General features: G+C 64.9%; 1 protein-coding gene across 5 annotated transcripts in view; it reads left to right on the top strand.

Moving 5' to 3' along the window:
- Positions 1-514: 514 nt before the first annotated feature.
- Positions 515-17,005, top strand: part of KCNH2 (potassium voltage-gated channel subfamily H member 2) — a 106,997-nt gene continuing 90,506 nt past the window's right edge. For 2 of the 5 annotated variants that reach the window (XM_073334954.1, XM_073334953.1), the window contains exons 1-2: positions 11,425-11,541; positions 14,263-14,493. In XM_073334954.1, coding sequence (XP_073191055.1) covers positions 11,466-11,541; positions 14,263-14,493 — 307 coding nt within the window. In that variant the 5' untranslated portion in view covers positions 11,425-11,465. Of the gene's footprint in view, positions 1,036-2,793; positions 2,878-11,424; positions 11,542-14,262; positions 14,494-17,005 lie in introns of those variants that run through there. The other 3 variants (XM_073334956.1, XM_073334955.1, XM_073334957.1) reach the window with 3 other exon arrangements.

The following is a 17,005-nucleotide window of genomic DNA, read 5'->3' as shown; positions in this document are numbered from 1 at the left end:
AGGGGGCGGAGGGGGGAGGTCCCTGGCGTGGGGATGGAGGGGGGAAGCGCTGAGGGGGTGGTCCCTGGGGTGGGGGCGGAGGGGGAGGCACTGAGGGGGCGGAGGGGGGAGGTCCCTGGCGTGGGGGTGGAGGGGGAGGCGCTGAGGGGGCGGAGGGGGGTGGTCCCTGGTGTGGGGATGGAGGGGGGAAGCGCTGAGGGGGTGGAGGGGGGAGGTCCCTGGGGTGGGGGTGGTCCCTGGCGTGGGGATGGAGGGGGGAGGCGCTGAGAGGGCGGAGGGGGGTGGTCCCTGGGGTGGGGATGGAGGGGGGAGGCGCTGAGAGGGCGGAGGGGGGTGGTCCCTGGCGTGGGGGCGGAGAGGGAAGTGCTGAGGGGGTGGAGGGGGAGGTCCCTGGGGTGGGGGTGGTCCCTGGCGTGGGGGTGGAGGGGGGAGGCGCTGAGGGGGCGGAGGGGGAGACCCTGGCAGGGGCAGAGCAGGGAGGTGCTGAGTGGGGAGGGGGCTCTGCGCCCATTGATTACTGGATGAGGCAGGGGCTCCCTGTGGAACTATTAGGGAGGGAAAGTGGCCCCAGCACTGGTCACCCTGCCCCGCCCCAGCGCCAGGAGCTGGCTGGGCCGGCCTGCAATTGCAGACTTCAGGGCCCATTAGCTCCTCCTGGCTCCTCTTCCTGTTTCCTGTGGGCCTGGAAGGCTTTGGAGCCACTGGCCCATGAACCCTCTTCCTCCCTCTCTGCGCTGGCTGCCCAAGCCCTTCCTCCTGCGCCTCTCCTGACTCCAGCTCCTCGCCCAGGCCAGCTGCGAGCGCTGGCTGGAGGCGAGGCAGGGACAAGGAATATAGGCAAGGCCGGCTAGTGTCCCTGGCCCAGTGGGTGGGGCAGAGAGCAGGAGGGGTCACTCACTAGGGACTTGTGCCTGCCTTCCTCCCCAGACACGACCTGGACCCAGAGACTGCTGGGAGCCCCAAGGCCCTCCAAGAGGAAGAGCCTGCATGGCCCCAAGTGCCTGACCCGACCATCGCTCTGAGCCCCGCGAGCAGGTGAGAACACAGCATGCTCCCCCAGGAATCTCCACCCGCCTCCCTCTATGCAGCCGGGCCCTGCACCCCAATGCCGCAGCCAGCAGTGACTCCCAGCCAGCGTGAGACACAGATGGGTTATTAGTCCTCAGGAACCCAGCATAGAACAGAGCTTGTTAGCACAGGAAACTGGAAGTTACAGCCAAGTCCAACCTGGGGGGATCCAGAGCCCTGGACTCTTCCCCCCCCAACCCCCCACCCCCACCAAGTCCCAACCAGGAGACTGACCAGCTTCCAGCTGCCCACCCTCATTCACACCCAGGTGCTCTCCTCCTTCCTTTGCTTCTTTCCCGGGCAAACAGGTCCCCTGGCCTCCACCTCTCACTCTTCTCCAACACCTCAAACTGATTCTTGCAGAGGATGGGCCTCGGCCATCAGTTGCCAGGTTACAGAGTGTTGGCCTGGTGTTTTCTGTCCCAGGCAGCCAGTCTGCATCACACCTGCCCTCTAGGGGTCTCTGCAATGATCACACACCCTTATCCCCCCATCTAGACACTTGAGTAACACATAGGGGAAACTGAAAAGGAGTACTTATGGCACCTTAGGGGAAACTGAGGCACACAGTATTCAGACAGAACGTTAAGAACATTCCCACTTTGTCACACTGGGGCACCTCAGTGTGGCTTTAATGGAGAGGCGGGAGACTACAGCTCCCAGCATGCAATGCTCCATCTTGAGCTACGTGGCCATGCTCTGGGCTCAAGATGGAGTGCTGCATGCCGGGAGCTGTGCTCTCCTTGGGCTGCATCTCCTCATGGTGGCTGCATTGCATGGCTGTGCCGACACGCTCTCCAGTCAGGCCCTAGTCGGGGGGTTCGGTGGGGCAGAAGCCGAAGTTGTTTGTGGTGCCAGGGCATGAACCCCAAAGCTGTTGTTCCACTCTGCCCTGTAGATCCAGCCCCGTCCTAGAAGCTCCTTGCTGATGGGATGCTTGTGCAACTGGGATGAATTCCCCTGTTACCCCCCTCCCCCCTCGGAGTAGCTGTGGGTCCTCGAACCACAGGACATAGCTTTCAGCACCTTGGACAGATACCACTGGAATGTGCTGATAGTCCTGGGACGAGCTGTCGGCCTGACAGGACCCAGCAGCTGCTGCTTCCACTCCTGGAGCTTCTCAGGCACAGACTGTTCTCATGGCCTTGGCATTATCCCACCAATGCTGCCCTGAACAGAACAACAGGCCCCTCTAAACTGACACCCCGCCTGCACCCTCTTGCTGCCCTGGATCAGCCTGGTGGGCCCATCTGGCCTGGTTGCCCCCCTCCTCCAGATCAGCCAGTGGGGTTGAATCCCAGAGTCAGCTGCTCTGGCTGCGGGCAGAAAGTGTCATCCATTCCCCTCACAGCCCTTCCCGAGCCCATGAGCCCCTTGCCCCTGCAGGTACTAGTGAGCTGCTGAGTGGCTCCTGCCTGTGTGAGGGCAAAGCCTCAGACACCCCAGAGGGAGGGTGCCAGTGTCACATCCCCGTCCGGGACAGAGATCTGGCTGGGGCTTGTCCCCAGGGGAGCACTGGCAACACAAGGTCTTTTAGGGCCCAGCTCTGCCTGGCCCAGGGGGAGGCTCAGGATGGGACCAAGTAGGCCTTTCCCACTCAAACTCTGTGTTTCTAGAGTGGTCCCCATGGGAAAAGACAAGAACCCCCCTGGTCCGGAGGCTGGGGCATGACTCTCTCCAGCTGCCCCTGCCAGCGTTCATTTTTCCCTTCACCTCCTTTCCTAGCTCCTCCGTCCTTGGGCTGTTCTCAGCAGCAGCACCCTGGCCTATGGGGCAGCCTCCCCAGCAGCAGGAGTGAGAGCCCTTGAGGTGAGCTGCAGCGTGTGTTGGACCGGGATTCCGGAGCAGCAGCAGGGAGGTACCACCAGACGGGGGCAGGGAGAGTGCCCAGGGGGCTGTGGCAATGCAAAGGCGATGGGAGAAGCTCTGGAGAGGCCTGGGCATGGGGGTGCAGGGCAGGCTGCAGGACAGGAGAAGGTGCTGTTAACTCAGGGACTGGGAGACATCAGGGCAGGGGGCAAGATTTGGCCGGGCTGTTTGTAGACCTGACTCATCCTGCAGCCTACATGTCTGTGTATAGGGGGAGGCCCCCCCTCAACACTGGCAGCAACTCTGTACTGACAAAGACCCTCAGCGACAGGCTGACCCCATGGCACCACTGGGTATCCTGCTCGCCCCCTGGGACAGCAGGGGCTGGTCTGGGCCCAAAAGGTGATGGGCTATGACTGCTGCCTGGGAGCCAGCTCTGGGGAACCATGGCACCCATGCTGGCAGTTCTCCCTCTCCCCGGCTCTGCTCGCCTCCCATCTGGCTGCACATGCAGGATGTGGAGATGGGCAGAGGCAGCCGGGCTGGCTTGGGAAGCTGGAGCGGGAACTTCCACCCATCCCCTAAGCAGAGAGGAGACAGCTACAGGCTGGCACTGAGTGAGGGCAGCAGGCAGGCGTTCATCTCCCCCTGGCCCCTGCTAATCAGGAAATGAGGAGTAATCAGGGATCTGGTTTGCGATGGGGCCCGGGAGGCCCAGAGCTCTGCCAGAGAATACCAGGAGAGCTCTCCTGTTGGGAGGGGCCCCTCGGGACCCAGAGCAGAGATTGGGGGACAAGCAGGTCTCACCTGCGAGCTGGATGGCCGAGTATTCACCCTGGGACAGGATTACTGACAAGGGGCCGTGACAAAGCAGTGGGGTTGCCAGGGCCAGGGGCAGGGGAGGGGAGGGAGGGGGCAGTGAGCTGCCACGGCTGCGGAGCTGGGGGTAACTGGGAGATCTCCAGCGGACGGATGGGAGGGATCGAGCCAGGGCAGAAAAATCTGAATGGTAGGAGCTGCTAGAAGGCCCAGATGTGAGCAGCTCTGCACAGAGCTAGTGGGAAACAGGCCCTGCTCCAGAGCTCCTGGCCTAGCCAGCCAGCCAGAGGGCAAGTTACTGCAGTTTAACAAATGGGAATGTGAACTGGGCGTTGAATGCAGAGCTCCTGGGTCCCAGGCCAGCGCCTTGCCCAGGGCCAGCCTCCCTGGCAGGGGCAGAGCTGATCACGACGGGATTCACAGATTTCAAGGCCAGAAGGGAGCATCATCCAGTCTACTCTCCCGCCTAGCACAGGCCCGGGGATTGCCCTAAATTAACTCCTGCTTGGATGAGGGCAGATCCTTCAGAGTGTGCACCTTGGTCTGTTGAGACAGTCCCCTGGGTCTCCTTCTGGGCAGGTAAGGAGCAGGTCCTGTTAAAGCCACAGTGTATCCCAGACAGCACTGTGTTTACATTTCAAATGCTTCCCTGTTCTTCCTCTGCTCAGGCTATCTCCCAGTGTGGCCTAGAGACGCCCAGTGTGTTTGGGTTTGTGGCCTTGCGGCAGTGGAGAGTCTGCCAGGGCCTGGGGGAGGGGGAAGCTGCTGAAAGAACTGTCTGGAAGTGTATAAAGAGCTGTGTTCGGAAACATAAACTGACCTTCTGCCTCTGGCTGCTGGCCTGGGGAGGGGACAGGGCTGAGCAGGGTTATCAAGCTGTTTGTTATGGGGCGTGCTGAGGGAGACAGCGGGGGCAGGGCTGGCAGGGCATAGCACGAGAGAGGGAGGGTGCAGGGCACTCCAGGATCAGAGGTGGATAGAAAATCACATGCAAGGGACCCCGTCATCTCCTGGCAGCATGATATGAATCCCTTGCATGTTGCTGGGAAGCAGCCCCCTGGGGGGTGCATGAGCAGGGGGGTGCAGTGAGTGAGGACTAGCTTGGGGGCAGGGTGGATGCAGTGAATGGGGACTAGGGTGGGTGCAGGGAGCAGGGTGGGATTCTGTGGTGGCCTAGTATGGGGACAGGGTGGATGCTGTAAGAAGGGGCGGGGTGTGTGGGGAGCAGGGTGGGTCCTTGAGGGTAGCAGCATGACATTGCTGTTCTGGAAACCCAGCCTGTTCACGGGGGGTGCTGCGTGGGTGCCCTTGATGGCCTAGTGGCTTTCAACTACCCGAAGGGGGGTTCCAAAGAGGATGGATCTAGACTGTTCTCAATGGTGGCAGATGACAGAACGAGGAGTAATGGTTTCAAGTTGCAGTGAAGGAGGTTTAGGTTGGATATTAGGAAAAACTTTTTCATTAGGAGGGTGGTGAAGCACTGAAATGCGTTACCTAGGGAGGGGATGAAATCTCCTTCCTTAGAAGTTTGTAAGATCAGGCTTGACAAAGCCCTGGCTGGGATGGTTTAGTTGGGGATTGGTCCTGCTTTGAGCAGGGGGTTGGACTAGATGACCTCCTGAGGTCCCTTCCAACCCTGATATTCTATGAGGATCTGAGGTGCGGGCTGAGCAGGCTTCGGGGAGGACCATGGAGCAGCCTCACCCTGGGGCAGCCTTACAGGGCACACCGCTAACATGGCCACTGCTAGGCTGCGTCCTCATCAAAGATAGCCATCCCAAGGGAAGCCAAGTCAGACTGATCCTGGGAAGATGGTGGCTCCTGCAGTGTGAGGGCAGGAGAATGTTGGGGGCATGCAGGGGAGCTGTGTGGGGAAAGGAGAATCTGCAGGGGTAGAGAATCTAGGGGCAGGGACAGGGAGTGTGAAGGGTGGGAAAGGAAGGGCAAACACAGTGGTAGGCGGGGGCAGCAGACTGGAGATCAGATTACAGGGCAGGGGTGGGCAGGGCTGGCAGGGTGAGGAGGCTGCAGTGCTGGCCATGGGCTAGAGGTTGGCCCTGCATGTGCCACTTGGGTGAGAGTGCGGCTGCCCAGCAGGCAATGCCAGCCCTAAGCTTGAGGTGGGTTGTGGGGTCAGGCTGGAGGTTCTGACTGCAGGGGGTTGGCGACTCAGTGAGAGATGCCCTGGGTGTCCAGTCCTGTGCTGAGGTTCTGGGCATCTCAGACCCTTCTGCCCCTCACGAGCCCCTGTCTGGGCACTGGCTGCAGGGACTTGCCCTGGGGACTGATGGAGGTTGGGACCAGGAGCCCGCAGGTGAGAGCACAGCTGGCAGTTTGGCTCAGCTGCATGCAGGAGCAAGAGCAGCACAGGCCTCTCAGCAGCCAGGCGGGGAGAGTCTGTGCTGGGGGCTGCAGGGAGCCCCCACCGAGCCTTCCCTCTGCCCCCCAAACCCTCTCAGCATTTCTGCCTGGGGAGAGGTGGATCCGCTCTGGGGCACGCTGGGTCTTGGTGTGACGAAGTGGGACTGTTCTTAATGTTTCCTCTGAATACTGTAGGGGTGCCTCAGTTTCCCCTAGGCATTTCTTAAGTCTCTAGGGGGTGGGATAAGGGGGTGTAATTGTTGCAGAGCAAAGGGCCAGGGTACATAAATGGCCGACACTCTGTCTCCTGGCAACTGATGGCCTGGGCCCTTCCTCCCTGCAAGGTGATAGCTAAGGCATGGGGTGCTTTGCATGACTACCACGCGTGCCTTAGTTTCCCTGTGTGCTGTGTGGGTAAAGAGGGGGTGGGAGGGGGGTTTGCTGTTGGACACACCGGCCTGCAACCATGATACACTCAGACCATCTGTGGGGGTGGTTGAAGTATATGTCGTCCTGCTTCAGTGAGAGGTGCGGGGAGGGATGGACTTGCTGACCTCTCATGGTCCCTTCCAGCCCTGCATCGCATGTTATTCTACGGTGGCATGTACCCAGGCCCTGGACACACACAGCACAGGCCAGGGCCCTGCCCCAGAGGGCTCTCAGGGCAGACTCAGACACTACACACCAGACATGGGGAGGGCTGCCGGGGAATGAGGAAACAGGCAGAGCAGCCTTTGCCTTGAATAGGAGCCGCCAGTGGTGGGTCTGTGAATCCGGGGTGCTGTCCAGTCCCTCAAGGGGGTCTCTAAGGCCATGCTTACACGGGACACATTTTCTGGCATAGCAGTGTTGGGTGGGGGGATGTTTTCACCGCAAAGCCCCAGCGCAGATGCAGTTACAGTGTTGCGGCTGTAGCGTATTCTGTCCAGGGAACAGGTATCGGCTGTACAGTAGAGCACTACTTTCCTCGCAGAAGCTGCATCTCCACTAGGAAGATGTGTGGATTTAGTTGATGCTGATTTAGTTGGGGTTGGTCCTGCTTTGAGCAGGGGATTGGACTAGATGACCTCCTGAGGTCTCTTCCAACCCTGATATTCTATGATTCTATGAAGGGTTGCTGGTATCATGGTATGACTCTACCAGTGATCCCTTCTAGCATAGACCTTGTCTGAGCGTGTCGTGGCTGCGGGCTGGCGTGTCCTGCTCCAGGGGGTAGGGTGTCACGGAGTCCCCGGGCGATGCTCTGGAACTGCTCCCCATGAAGCCTGTCAGGACTCTGTGGAAGTCGCCTTCCTGTGAGCAGCCTGTCTGCAGGACACACAGCTCACCACCTTCCTGGGTCTGACTTTGGAGCATTCAGCATCCTCTGCCCCTCCGTGCGCTTCCCACAGCGAGTGTGCCCAGGAGGGGTCCTGAGGAAGCCAGAGGGTCCTGCCCCTCCTCCTCTGGGCTTTGTCCCTTTCCGGGGCTGGGAGGTCACCTGATTCCTTTGTTCTCCAACCCTTTAGCTCTCACCTTGCAGGGGGGAAGGGCCCAGGCCATCAGTGGCCAGGAAACGGGGTGTCGGCCATTCTCTGTGTCCAGACCCCTGCACATACCTGCCCTCTAGGGCTCTGCAACAATCATACACCCTTACCCCACCACCTAGAGACTTAAGAACTGCCTAGGGGAAACTGAGGCACCCCCACACTATTCAGAGGAAACATTAAGAACAGTCCCACTTCGTCACATAGGGTGATCTGAGTGTGTCGTGGCTGCGGGATGGCGTGTCCTGCTCCAGGGGATAGGGTGGTGTGAGTGTGTCGTGGCTGCGGGCTGGCGTGTCCTGCTCCAGGGGGTAGTGAGGTCTGTTCCTCTCTCCCACAAGGAGAAGTGCTCTTGGCTGCAGACAGTGAGCATGCAAGGACGTGTGCTATGTGCCCAGGCTGGAGGCAGGGAGCCAGGCAGGGATTCCGCAGTGCGTTTGCATTTTGCTCTCTAAGGATAGGCTGGTTCAGTGGTTTGCCCAGGCCTGGTTGCTCAGTGATCGGCGTCTAGGGGCAGGTCTGCGTACCTTGCTGGGCAGAGCTGCAAGAGTTCACGATGTCACCTAGTCAGCGTGTGTCCGCCTCCCTGGCCCACCCCTCTCTGGTAACGAGGAACTGTGGCTGTGGGGCACTTCAGCTCTTTCTGTCCCCACGGAGAGCTCTGTCCGCCTGTAACCACCCTGCCCCAGTCGCGGTCCTACTCCAGAGGCGGAGTGGGGTGCCTGGCAGGGGGGCAGTGGTGGTGGTGGGGGTGCCTGGCTGGGGGGCAGTGCCTGGGGCCAGAGGCGGAGTGGGGTGCCTGGCTGGGGGGCAGTGCCTGGGGCCAGAGGCGGAGTGGGGTGCCTGGCTGGGGGGCAGTGCCTGGGGCCAGAGGCGGAGTGGGGTGCCTGGCTGGGGGGCAGTGCCTGGGGCCAGAGGCGCAGTGGGATGCCTGGCAGGGGGCAGTGGTGGGGGGGCGGGGTGCCTGGCTGGGGGGCAGTGCCTGGGGCCAGAGGCGGAGTGGGGTGCCTGGCAGGGGGGCAGTGGTGGGGGGGGGTCCCTGCTCCAGTCACTGGCCGGGGATGGGTCTATGGTTTCCAGGGCAGGACACCTGCAGCAGCAGTAGACAGCTTTGGGACGATAGCTCCCAAGAGGGGGGTGGGGGGGTGGCTCAGCCTCCTCCCAATAGCACCAGAGCCCCTGGTGCCCAGCTGGAATGGGCCATGACCAGAGGACCGCTCTGCTCCTCAGAGGGAGAGGGGCTTGGGGGCACTCCACCTGGGGCCCCCTCTTCCAAGGAGCTGCTGCCATCTTGGCTGAGCCCAAGCAGAGAGCTGGGAGCTGAGGGGTGATGGCAGGTGACTGAGGGGTCGGTAAAGGTCTGTTCAGGAGAGAGGCAGGCAGCCAGCTGCAGAGAAGGGGGCCAAGGAGGGGAGGCCTGGTGGGCCTGGGGCAGAGATGGGGCAGCAGGCGAGTAATGAGGCCTGGGGCAGGGGAAGTGCTGGGTGGGCACCATGGTGGTAATGTAGGGAGGGAAGGGAGAGAGCATGGAGGTGCCTGGATGGCCAGAGGCGGTCCAGTGGGAGGATGGGATGCATTGGGCCAGAGAGCGTCCAGTGGGGGCTGGGAGAGCAGTAGAGTGCGGGAACTGGCTGGGGGGCAGTGCCTGGGGCTGGGGGAGAGGGTGTCCGGTGGGGGGCTGGGAGAGCAGCAGAGTGGGGGGATGCGGAGCCTGGCTGGGGGGCAGTGCCTGGGGCCAGAAGCGGTCCGGTGGGGGGTGGGGTGCCTGGCTGGGGAGCAGTGCCTGGGGCCAGAGGGGCTCTGATGGGGGGGGCTGGCTGGGGGGCAGTGCCTGGGGCCAGAGGGGGGACAGGGTGCCTGGCAGGGGGGCAGTGCCTGGGGCCAGAGGGGCAGTGGTGGGGGGGTGGGGTGCCTGGCTGGGGGGCAGTGCCTGGGGCCAGAAGCGCAGTGGGGTGCCTGGCAGGGGGGCAGTGGTGGGGGGGGCGGGGTGCCTGGCTGGGGGGCAGTGCCTGGGGCTGAAGGGGGTCCAGTGGGGGCCGGGGTGCCTGGCTGGGGGGCAGTGCCTGGGGCCAGAGGCGGAGTGGGGTGCCTGGCAGGGGGGCAGTGGTGGGGGGGTGCCTGGCTGGGGGGCAGTGCCTGGGGCTGAAGGGGGTCGAGTGGGGGCCGGGGTGCCTGGCAGGGGGGCAGTGGGGGCCGGGGTGCCTGGCTGGGGGGCAGTGCCTGGGGCCAGAGGCGCAGTGGGGTGCCTGGCAGAGGGGCAGTGGTGGGGGGGGTGCCTGGCTGGGGGGCAGTGCCTGGGGCCAGAGGCGCAGTGGGGTGCCTGGCAGGGGGGCAGTGGGGGGGGGTGCCTGGCTGGGGGGCAGTGCCTGGGGCTGAAGGGGGTCGAGTGGGGGCCGGGGTGCCTGGCAGGGGGGCAGTGGGGGCCGGGGTGCCTGGCTGGGGGGCAGTGCCTGGGGCCAGAGGCGGAGTGGGGTGCCTGGCAGGGGGGCAGTGGTGGGGGGGCGGGGTGCCTGGCTGGGGGGCAGTGGTGGGGGGCCGGGGTGCCTGGCTGCGGGGCAGTGCCTGGGGCCAGAGGCGGAGTGGGGTGCCTGGCAGGGGGGCAGTGGTGGGGGGGCGGGGTGCCTGGCTGGGGGGCAGTGGTGGGGGGCCGGGGTGCCTGGCTGCGGGGCAGTGCCTGGGGCCAGAGGCGGAGTGGGGTGCCTGGCAGGGGGGCAGTGGTGGGGGGGCGGGGTGCCTGGCTGCGGGGCAGTGCCTGGGGCCAGAGGCGGAGTGGGGTGCCTGGCAGGGGGGCAGTGGTGGGGGGGCGGGGTGCCTGGCTGGGGGGCAGTGGTGGGGGGCCGGGGTGCCCGGCTGCGGGGCAGTGCCTGGGGCCAGAGGCGGAGTGGGGTGCCTGGCAGGGGGGCAGTGGTGGGGGGGCGGGGTGCCTGGCTGGGGGGCAGTGGTGGGGGGCCGGGGTGCCCGGCTGCGGGGCAGTGCCTGGGGCCAGAGGCGGAGTGGGGTGCCTGGCTGGGGGGCAGTGGTGGGGGGGGCTGGGGGGCAGTGCCTGGGGCCGGGGTGCCTGGCTGGGGGGCAGTGCCTGGGGCCAGAGGCGCAGTGGGGTGCCTGGCTGGGGGGCAGTGCCTGGGGCCGGTGGGGGGGCGGGGTGCCTGGCTGGGGGGCGGGGCCTGGGGCCGGTGGGGGGCCGGAGGGGGGCGGGGCCCAGCGGTCCGTGCGCCCCCTGCCCAGGACCAGCCATTGGCTGCGCCGCGCCCCCAGCGCGCAGCCGGCCTGGCCCCCCCGCGCCGCGCCGCGCCCCCCGCCCGGGCCGGGCCGGGCCCCCGCGCTGCGCAGGCCGGGCAGGGTCGGGGACCGCGGGCGCCTGGGGGCCGGGGCCGGGCCATCCGATCCGATCCGATCCGTGCGCCCGGCTCCCCGCGCCGCCGCCCTGCCTAAATAAGGGGCGCCGCCGCCGCCGCCGCCGGGAGCCGAGCCAGCCGGGCGGGACGGGGCGCGGCGCGGCGCGGCGCGGCAGCCGGCGGCAGGTGCACGGTCCCCGGGAGCCCCCCGCGCCCGGCCCGGGGGAGGGCGGACGCGGCGTTAACCCCTCCGGGCCCGGAGGCGCAGCCCGCATCCTCCCCGCAGCCAGGGCGCGGAGCCCGGCCGCCGGCCCCTCCCCCTCGCCGCTCGCGGGGCCGGAGCAGAGCCGCAGCCCCGGGGTGGGGAACCGCCCGAGTGAGCCCCGGAGCCGAGCGCAGCGGGACCCTCCGCCCGCGCCTCCGGGACTGACCCTGCGCCCGGGACAGAGGGGCCCAGGCAGGGCCCTGCTGGGGCGCCGGGCTAGTGGGGCCCCGAGGAGAGGGGCCGGGGCCGGGGCCGGCGGCCTCCCCCCATGGGATAAGCAGCATGCCCGTCCGGCGCGGGCACGTCGCCCCCCAGAACACCTTCCTGGACACCATCATCCGCAAGTTCGAGGGGCAGAGTAAGTGCGGGGCCTGGGAGTGTGTCCGAGCCCTGTGTGTGTCCCCGTGTCCCCCAGCCCCTGTGTGTGTCCTAGCCTTTGTGTGTGTCCTTGTGTCCCCCAGCCTTATGTGAGTCCTAGCCTTTGTGTGTGTGTGTGTCCCTGGGTCCCCCAGCCCCTGTGTGTGTCCTAGCCTTTGGGTGTGGGGGGGTACCCTGTGTGTGTCCTAGCCTTTGTGTGTGCGGGGGTGCCCTGTGTCCCCCAGCCCCTGTGTGTGTCCCAGCTCTGTGTGTGTGGGGGGGTGCCCTGTGTCCCCCAGCCCCTGCGGGTGTGTGTCCCCCAGCCCCTGCGGGTGTGCGTCCCCCCAGCCCCTGCGGGTGAGTGGAGGGAGTGTGCCCTGCATGTGTCTCCCAGGCCTTGCATGTGTCCGGGTGTGTGTCCCAACCTCTGTGTGTGCATATGTGTGGGGAGGGAGTGCCCCTGTGAGTGCCCCCAGTATGCATGTAGGGGGGGAGGATGCCCCTGCATATCCCCCAGCCCCTGTGTGTGCATTTGCTCCCTGTGTGGGGGGCAGAGGGTGCCCCTGTGTATGCGTGTTCAGGGTGTGTATGTGCCATGTGTATGTTTGTGTGCGGGGGGGGGGGTGTCCCTGTGGGGGGGAAGGGAAGCCCCAGTTTTGTGCGCTTGGGAGCGAGGTGTGTGGCCCAGTTTATTGGTGAGTCAGCAGCAGGGGAAATTGGATCTGTGTGTCCTGACTGAGTTAATATGCCCAGGAGGCTGAGGCTGGGCACAGGCCCATGCCGTGGGGCACTCCAGCAGCTGGGTGCTAGGAAAACCAGGTTGGAATGGGGGCAGTTCCTGTCTGTGCCCATTGCAGATTGTGTGCCAGGCTGGGAGATGCCCTTGTGGACAGCGGATCATTGTGGGGCTGGGCCTGGCAGCGCCTGAGTTCGCTGCCTGACTCTGCCCTGGTGTAACTGTGACCTGCTCTGTGCCTCAGTTTCCTAATCTGTAGGGTGGGGCTGACCCTCCCGTCCATGCTCTGAAGGTGACTCTGAGGAGGGCTGTCTGGAAAGCAGGCTTGGCTCTGCTGGTGTCTGGGCTGGCTGGGGGACAGGACGGGCTGCAGGAGAATCGGTCTCTGGACAGGGCCAGCAGCCCGGCCTTTGACAAAGGGCATGTGTTTGCTAGGGCTGGTACAGAGCTATGCCAAGGGCTGGGGGCCTTAGTGGGTACCGGCATGTACACTCACACGTGGGACTGCTGTGTACCTGGGCGAGTCCTGCTCTGCCCCAGCCTGTGCACGGTGGGTGCTGGGGTGGAGGAAGTAAGTCAGTTCTCAGCGTAGCGGTGTGATTGCTCAAAGGTGACAAGTGATGTCCGGTGTGGGTGTGGTCTGGGGGTGTGCTGTGGTGGGCTGTTCTTACACGCGGTCATGTGGGGTGCGTCTCCTTTCCTTGCCCACATGGGCCTGCAGCCTCACCCCACCCGCTGTGTGAATCTTGTTGTGCTGGGGTGGGGTAAGGGTTGGGATGTCCCTGGTCTGGGCAGATGCCCACCTGGGAGCTGTGGCAGTGGCTGGATGGCCAGCCCAGGGAGAACGCCTCTTGCAGGGCTGCCCTGGCTGTGGCAGAGAGCTGCTTCCCCCACCTGCGCAGGCAGGACACTGCCGGAGGCAGCCTCTCTTGCCAGAGACCCCAGGGCTCCGGAGCAGGGGGAGGCGCGGCAGCTGCTCCTGGGCAGCCTGGCCAGGGGCCTGCAGGCAGGGGAGGCAGCTTGCAGGCCCCAGGCCTCAGGGTTGTTTATTCCCAGCGGGCTGCTACTGGCACCGGCTGCCCTGGCAGGTCTGCGAATGCAAAGGCTCCTGCAGATGCAGCGAGCGCGGCAAGTAAACAAGCAGCGAGAGACGCTGCCCTGGCTCCGGAGCAGCGAGAGGGAAGGCCCAGGACGAGGAAAGCAGGGAACTGGGGTTGGATTTGAAGGGCACCAGCCAAGGGGGGGTAGGGTGGTAGGAGGGGGCTGCGGGTCGGCAGCGAGGGGCTCCAGTAGAGCTAGGTTTGGCGGTCTGAGGCTGGGATAGTTTTGCAGAGTGCCTCCAGTCCTACCCATGACCCGCGAGAAGCCAGGCGGGGCTGAAGCGTCTCGTCTGTAGCAGTGTGAAGGCCAGCGCAGGGAGGCGGGGGTGGGGGTGGTGATGGGGCCAGGCTCTGGCTGTTCCCTCCTGCGCCGGCTGTGCTTGGCACTTGCAGAATCGGCTGCTCACAGGGGAGCCGGGCAATGCAGAGGCAGCATCTGCAGCCCTGGGTGTCTGGTGGAGGCTGTGGGCATCCAGTCAGCGGGGCCAGCCCCATGCGCTGTGTGTGGGGGGCGGCAGCAGGATCCGCAGCACCTGTGGTCCCCTGTGATTCCCTCCTGTGGGTGGCCGCAGGGCATGGCAGATGGAGTCCCTGGCCCCCCCGGTCTTGCCAACGGGTCATTTTGGGACGCTGCACTTCTCTGCAGTGCATTGGCCCTGGCCCATGAGGGGAGACCCCAGCAGGCCTGCTCAACCCCGGATTGAATGGAGGCCGGAGCTGGCCCTGGGCTGGGTTGCAGGGCCTGGGTCTGACTGATCGGGGTGGGAGCCTGGCTTCTCTCTGGGCAGGGTGTGTGTTGGGGGGTGGGAGTGGGCAGGCTGTGGGGGCAGCCCCAAGGGTAGCCACGCTGCCAGCTGCCCATCCTCTCATTGCCTCTCCCCTGCAGGCCGGAAGTTCATCATCGCCAATGCCCGGGTGGAGAACTGTGCTGTGATCTACTGCAACGATGGCTTCTGCGAGCTGTGCGGGTACACGCGGGCCGAGGTCATGCAGAAGCCGTGCACCTGTGACTTCCTGTACGGGCCCCGCACCCAGCGCAGCGCGGCCGCCCAGATTGCCCAGGCCCTGCTGGGCTCCGAGGAGCGCAAGGTGGAGATCTGCTTCTACCGCAAGGACGGTAGGGACCCCCAGGCTGCACCGCTGGGCTGGGGGTGGGGGCCCGGGCGTGGGGACATGGCACCGTGCTGGGGGTAGGGGGCTGGGGCGGAGATGCGGTGCTGGAGTGGGGGGCTGGGTGCGGGAAGGCTGTGCTGTTGGGGGGTTGGGGGTGGGGGCGTGGCACACTGCTAGGGGTGGGGGGGCTGGGGGCACGGCACCATGCTGGGGGTGGGGGGCCAGGCACGGGGACATGGCCCCATGCTCAGGGTGGGGGGCCGGGCGTGGGGATGCAGTGCTGTGCTGGGGGTGGGGGACCAGGTGTGGGGACGCTGTGCCGTGCGGGGGGTAGGGGGCCGGGAATGGGGACGCAGCGTCATGCTGGAGGTTGGGGGCCCAGCGTGGGGATGCGGCACTACTTGTAGATGTGAGGGGGGGAAAGGAGGAGGTGGCACCCCTCTCTCTGCCTCAGCATTGAGGTGACGGTCTGGTCCCGGTGGCTGGGGGAGGTATTTGGAGCTGGTCCCTTCCTGCCCCATGGCGTGCGCCGTCTCTGTGGGGTGGCAGGGCCTGTGCTCGGCGGAGGGTGTGATTGCTCCCATGCGGGGGGTCAGTGAACCATGGAATGGCAGGCATCAGAGAGTCAACCCGCCCCCAGCCATTGTGTTGTGCCCACGGGCCGAGGAACTGGCCCAGGGTCCTGGGGTGTCTGTTGGATCAGGGCATTGGGCCGTGGGGTCCCAAGTTCTCTGCCAAACCCAAACATTTGTCTCCAGAGGAAAGGCCCCAGATCCCGCCCTGCCGGTCCCCCGCCTTGGGGCCTGATTGAAGATGGTGCCCACTAGAGGGAAAAGGCCCCGCATCCCATCCCACCTTCCAGAGCCAGCCAGTCCCCTCCCATGACCACTTTCCAAGCAGGGGTAGAGAGAGCCCAGGGGCCATGGGGGCAGGGCTGTGGGGCCTGGCAGCTCCGTGGGGTCCCCATGCCCATCCCTGTGTGCTCTTGCAGGCTCACCCACCGTGCTGCCTGGTGGCGATTTACGATTATTTGTGTGCATGTGAAAGCTGCCGTCCGTCACGGGCAGACAGACCCTTGAGTTAACTGCCTGCTAAGGCTAGGCAGTGTGGCGTGGCTTGGCGATCAATCAGTGGTGCTGAGGATTGCTGCAGGGTGGGTGGCTCTTGGCGCCATGGCAGCCCTTGGCACGGCCAGCTGGGTGCTGGCTCGGGGGATGTGAGTCTGCGGTCCCCAGCACCTTCCTGCACTCCGAGGGTGAGTGCTGTGGCTCCAAGTAACACACAGTGCGTCTGGCACCCTGCAGCACCAAGCGTCCGAGTCCCACACGCCCCGTCCTGTGGCGCTGCCCTTACTGGCTGGGGAAGAGCGGCCGAGCCAGACACTCGCCAGTGGCTCTGTCTCCTGCCCAGCAAGCCCTGATCTGGCAGTGGGATGGGGCAGGGCCATTCCCTCCCAGAAAGGAGAGCCAGTCACCCCATCCTTCCTGTGGGGCGTTCCTCTTCCAGCCATGGCTGGCTGGGGGACCTTGGGCAAGTCCCTTCCCCAGCTGGAACCTGCGGCTGCTGCTCCGGCCCTGCCCCGGCTGCTGGTGCAGAGCGCTGAGCCTTGCTGTAGCCCTGTGGCACTGTGCAGTGCTGCGGTGGGGTGCTGGGAGGGGTGGGCCTGGCCCCTTGCTTGCCACTGGCTTACCCCTGCGAGTGCCTTGGGGCTCAGAGAACGGCTCGACATTCTTCTCACTGGGGGGAGCAGAAGGCGTCCCTGGGGGCGGGGGGCAGGCTGACTCCATTATGCCCCTGCCTCTTGGGCGGGGTATTCCCTCCGTGCTCTCCTTGCCCACAGGACCTCTCCACGCTCTGCTTCCCTGCCACTGGGCCCAGGGCACAGAGATTTTGCCTGTGGATGAAGTGGCTGGAGGGAAACCTTTCCAGCTTGTGCTTGTCACGGAGTCCCTGGGCCATGCTCTGGATCTGCTTCCTACGAAGCCAGTCAGGACTCTGGGGAAGTCTCCTTTCTGTGAGCAGCCTGTCTTCAGGGGACACAGCTCACCCGGCTTCCACCTTCCTGGGTCTGACCTCGGAGCATTCAGCCTCCTCTGCCCCTCCGTGCACTTCCCACAGCGAGTCCGCCCAGGGAGTCCTGCACCCCAACTTCGCAGTCAGACGTGACTCTCAGCCAGCCAGTAAAACAGAAGGTTTATTAGATGACACGAACATGGTCTAAATCAGAGCTTGTAGGTACAGAGAACAGGACCCCTCAGCCGGGTCCATTTTGGGGGGCAGTGAGCCAGACAACTACGTCTGTACTTCACTCCTTGTCCCCACCCAGCCCCAAACTGAAACCGTCCTCCTCTGGGCTTTGTCCCTTTTCCCAGGCCGGGAGGTCACCTGATTTCTTTGTTCTCCAACCCTTTAGCTCTCACCTTGCAGGGGGAAAGGGCCCAGGCCATCAGTTGCCAGGGTGTCGGCCATTCTCTGTGTCCAGACCCCTGCACACATCTGCCCTCTAGGGCTCTGCA

This window comes from Lepidochelys kempii, chromosome 2, assembly GCF_965140265.1.
Source record: "Lepidochelys kempii isolate rLepKem1 chromosome 2, rLepKem1.hap2, whole genome shotgun sequence".
Classification (NCBI taxonomy): domain Eukaryota; kingdom Metazoa; phylum Chordata; order Testudines; family Cheloniidae; genus Lepidochelys; species Lepidochelys kempii.
This window is presented reverse-complemented; position numbering and strand designations above follow the sequence as displayed.